A 4,025-nucleotide genomic window follows, 5' to 3' on the forward strand; every position below is an offset into this window, starting at 1 on the left:
GACCTCAAGCTCTGCATCATGTTTCTTCATGAGACCCTCTTGGAGTTGCTTGTACATGAACAGCTTGGCTCGGTAATGCTGAGTTGTCTCCAGACGCCCTTTCTTGAATGCCTCTTCAACGGTTGAACCATAGTCTTCCACCATTGGAGCCTTCATTTTGAGATCCTTGTTTCCTGCCATGATATAGATCTTGATGTGCATGTTAGGTTTAAACAGTACGCGTTAGAAAAATAAAAGGATGAGAAATGAAACAGCCAATAATAACCATTTGCTTACTTGCTAATCCAAAATTCAAAAAATACTATAACAAATAAACTGGATGATGTTTTCCAATTTTTCTCCGATTCAAATATAAATTATAATAACCCTAGCAAGATCAACATACATAATCTACATCACAAATCTGTATATCGTGGCTACAAAACCTATCTAACTTTCTTTCTTTGTGAATCGATCTACTGTTTTTCATATTGATTACTAACGATATATACATCCTATAATCGAAAAATACATAACGAAATATACAGGTAAATAGAAATGATGGCTACAAAACCTAACGCAATATACAGTTTAAAAATCGATCTACAGTTTATCATAGACAGTAAACGAAACCCTAAAGAGAAAGAGAACTCACTTGCGTAATAGTTGGCGAGACAAAAGCAAACGAAGAAGAGAAATGATAGATTTGGGAAGTTTCTCGGTCAGTGTACAGTTTATATAGAAGAAGAAGAATCGAAGGGTCGTGACTTTTCACATGACAACTGGACCCCGTTAAATTTTTTCATACCTTTTTGTCATTTCTCATTTTCAGCATTTGGGCTTCATTTGGTAGTAATGGCGATATAACTAATGGGCTAAGTTCATTAGAAAAAATGAACACCCTAAACCGGTTCAAGTTTTTCTTAAACCTTTATGAATGTCAATCGATTAAATTATGAATGAACGCATGTCTATGCAAATGTAATCAACCGAAAAATATAATTCACATCAAATCTTTATATGATCACATCTGCAAGATATATTGGTGAAGTTAAGGAAAAAGAAATATTTTTCTGCCAATTTCATTTATTCATGGAAGAGCTATTAAAATTATATATTCACTCTCGACTATGCATCTTGCTCTGCCAATTAGTAAACCATGAATACAGAGATTGAAACAACTGTGTATAATTTTTCTATTAATTCATACAAAACACAAAAATTTCATATTTTAATAGCGTAGTAAATCTTCAATCTTCAAGTTGAATCTCGTACTAACTAATTAGTAAACCATGAATAGTAAGATTTATCCAATCCTTGGATAGAAAAATAGTAAGAATCTCAATGATATAATGCAATATTCGTAAAACAGTTTCAAAAGAAATAAAAACAAAGACAAAGCCACGATAATAGAAAGATACGTCTCATTAGCTATCGTTGACATTAGCTATGTTACTCTCCCTTGACTTTCTTTAGAAAAAGTTTCTTGTTCACGGAATGTTGATCCTCTAGGCTACTCTGTTGTTCATCTTGGCTTTTTCTTTTAGACAATGGAGTTCCTGATAAACCACCTGAACCAGAAGAAATATCATCTGAAGACTGTAGCATTAGGACCTAGAAGGAAAAACTTTACACGATCAGTATTACCATAGGTAAGAATTAGCTGAACTATACACACCAATGATAACAAAACCTGTTTAACTGGCAAAGCAGCAAATTCCTCAATCAGTTCACGGTCAGCAGTAGCAATTCGAACAACATACTGAGAGCTCTTTCCTTTGATGTTATCAGCATCAACTGAAACCTCAAAAAGGATTCTCTTGCCAAAAAGGTCGGTAACAGCTTCTGGTAACAAATCTTCATCTAGATTCTACAAGTAGAAAGGCAAAAGTGAGGACTCTAATTTATACATATAGTAATAATTTCCTCTTTTATTTAAATTTGACGGTACCTCATCATAGAGTTCAGCGGCAGAACGACGCACAAGCACTTGAGCATTGCCATCAAACAAAAGAAAGTTTGCCTCACCGGTATCGTCATTAACGTGGACAATTAATTTAAACCTGAGTTACCAATTAAGTTTAATGTCAAGTAATAACTGGATAACGTATACGATAATTATACATCATATAACAAAAACCAGAATACTTAATTATTTACGCCTTCAATGAAATACCTCGGAATGACATCAATGTGTTCTTTATCACATGTATTGCAGTAGAACAAGGGACGGTTCTCATCATCAACATTGGTTGTAGGCATAACTTTTTTGTTGTGATATTTGCAACTTAGATATTGCCAACCACGCTCAGTATCTATGTTTTCAATAGTCCCCAAGGTGACAAAAGTCCCAACCTACTCAAGACAACAGCATGTTAGGATCAATAGAAAAATTAATAATTTAAATTTAATAAAAAATAATAGTGAACGTCTAACCAGAGTACTGTCAACGATATCTCTTATTGTTAGCCTCTCATTAAGAACAAAAAACCGGGCACGGACAGATGTAGCACTAGCAACACTCCATTGGCTACTATCCTTGTTTGTAATAGCAAGTGAATCATCAGGAAGACTACATAGATAAAAAGACATAATTTAATTTTAGAGTCCAATTTAATAACACATTTAAATAAAAATTACATTTTTTATTACGTACCACAATTTAAACTCATCAACCAATGAACATGTTGGGTTTAGCAAAATGTGGGTGGAATTAAACCCGCTAGATATGGAGTAAACGCCTGGAGAACATTCATCATATTATATTGTATGCGAGTAATAATTAGAAACCTTAACAAATCAAATTACATACCTTTCCACTAATTAATGGAACAGAACCTGATAATACTAATTATCATTATGAACATGTTACTCATACTGTAGTCGTATACTTGTTTAGCATAACCACCCCACAGAGTACACATCATCTTGACATTACTGTATAATAAAAACTCATCATAAAATGTAGAGCTTTTTATTTTTAAAAATATAACCAATAATAATAGAAATTTCAGCATACCTATGGTCACGTAGCTCGATCAAAAGCCTCATGTTATCTTTGCCTTTAATGCTTTTGTTTTCCAGCGACCCAAAGTTGACTATTTGTCCAATAATGTCTACAATATACAAAAAAAAAATAAGAACAAATTTAACATAACATGAGATACAAACAAATTGTGTACTAAACTGACTCACCAACTAAGCAGCTGCTATCAATCTTTCCTTCCAGAATGTCGGTAAAATCCGCAAAATTCTTTTCAGGAACTTCACTTGGAAAATCTAAAGCTTTTCCAACAAAAGTGGTTGGATAGAAACCAATTTTGTACGGATGTGGAGTTGTACGATATTCACCAATTGCATCGAAGACCTTGAACAACTGGACGACAATTGTATCTCCCTCATGTAGCCTTTCACCATATTTTTAATGAGTTGTTCACCAACTGAAGCATGAATTCTTGTCCCCTGAATACCAGTAAAAATAATATTATTAATAAACAATAAACAAAATCTTAACAAAACTGCGTGTTCTTCACTTACTTCTCTATCAGCAAAAACCATTTCAATAGTGTTTCCTGCTTCTTTGTTGTAGTTCTTCCACAACCGAATAATCCTAACTTCAATACGGGACGTATCTTTACGGGGTTTTAATTCTCAGACCAAAGATACTATATTTTTTGACTTTGCGAGCATTGCCATTTTCGTTTCAAAATAGAAGAATGGTTGAGTTGCTTCAACGCCACTTTGTACTCTATATATAGTCTTTTGATGGTGTAGAGTATTAGCGACGCAAGAAATATTACTTGCGAGACTTGCGCAAGTAATTGGTTATAATAAGGTATGTAAATTAAATGACTAATGATTAAAGGAAACATCATAAATTTTGTAAAATTAATCACGAATATGCATTTTATACGATGCGAAACTTGCGCAAGTAGTGAATATAAATAAGGTATGTTGATAATAATTAGTTTCCTAATAAAATATAAAACGTATTTCCCATTAAGACATTTAATGATTAATCGACATTTATTAAAATTCTTCTGCAA

At 33.1% G+C, this 4,025-nt stretch overlaps 1 protein-coding gene across 1 annotated transcript; it reads right to left on the reverse strand.

Moving 5' to 3' along the window:
• Window positions 1–1,431: 1,431 nt before the first annotated feature.
• Window positions 1,432–3,537, reverse strand: LOC108824462 (replication protein A 70 kDa DNA-binding subunit B-like). Its single transcript, XM_018597896.2, has 10 exons — window positions 3,517–3,537; window positions 3,175–3,355; window positions 2,999–3,095; window positions 2,858–2,916; window positions 2,636–2,720; window positions 2,416–2,551; window positions 2,156–2,334; window positions 1,931–2,042; window positions 1,673–1,849; window positions 1,432–1,593 (listed from the first exon to the last, which is right to left on the reverse strand). The coding sequence occupies exons 1-10, from the start codon at window positions 3,535–3,537 to the stop codon at window positions 1,432–1,434; spliced, it is 1,209 nt and encodes a 402-aa protein (XP_018453398.2).
• Between the last annotated feature and the right edge of the window lie 488 nt (window positions 3,538–4,025).

The sequence above is a fragment of the Raphanus sativus genome, unplaced genomic scaffold (assembly GCF_000801105.2).
Source record: "Raphanus sativus cultivar WK10039 unplaced genomic scaffold, ASM80110v3 Scaffold0167, whole genome shotgun sequence".
NCBI classification, from domain to species: Eukaryota; Viridiplantae; Streptophyta; class Magnoliopsida; order Brassicales; family Brassicaceae; genus Raphanus; species Raphanus sativus.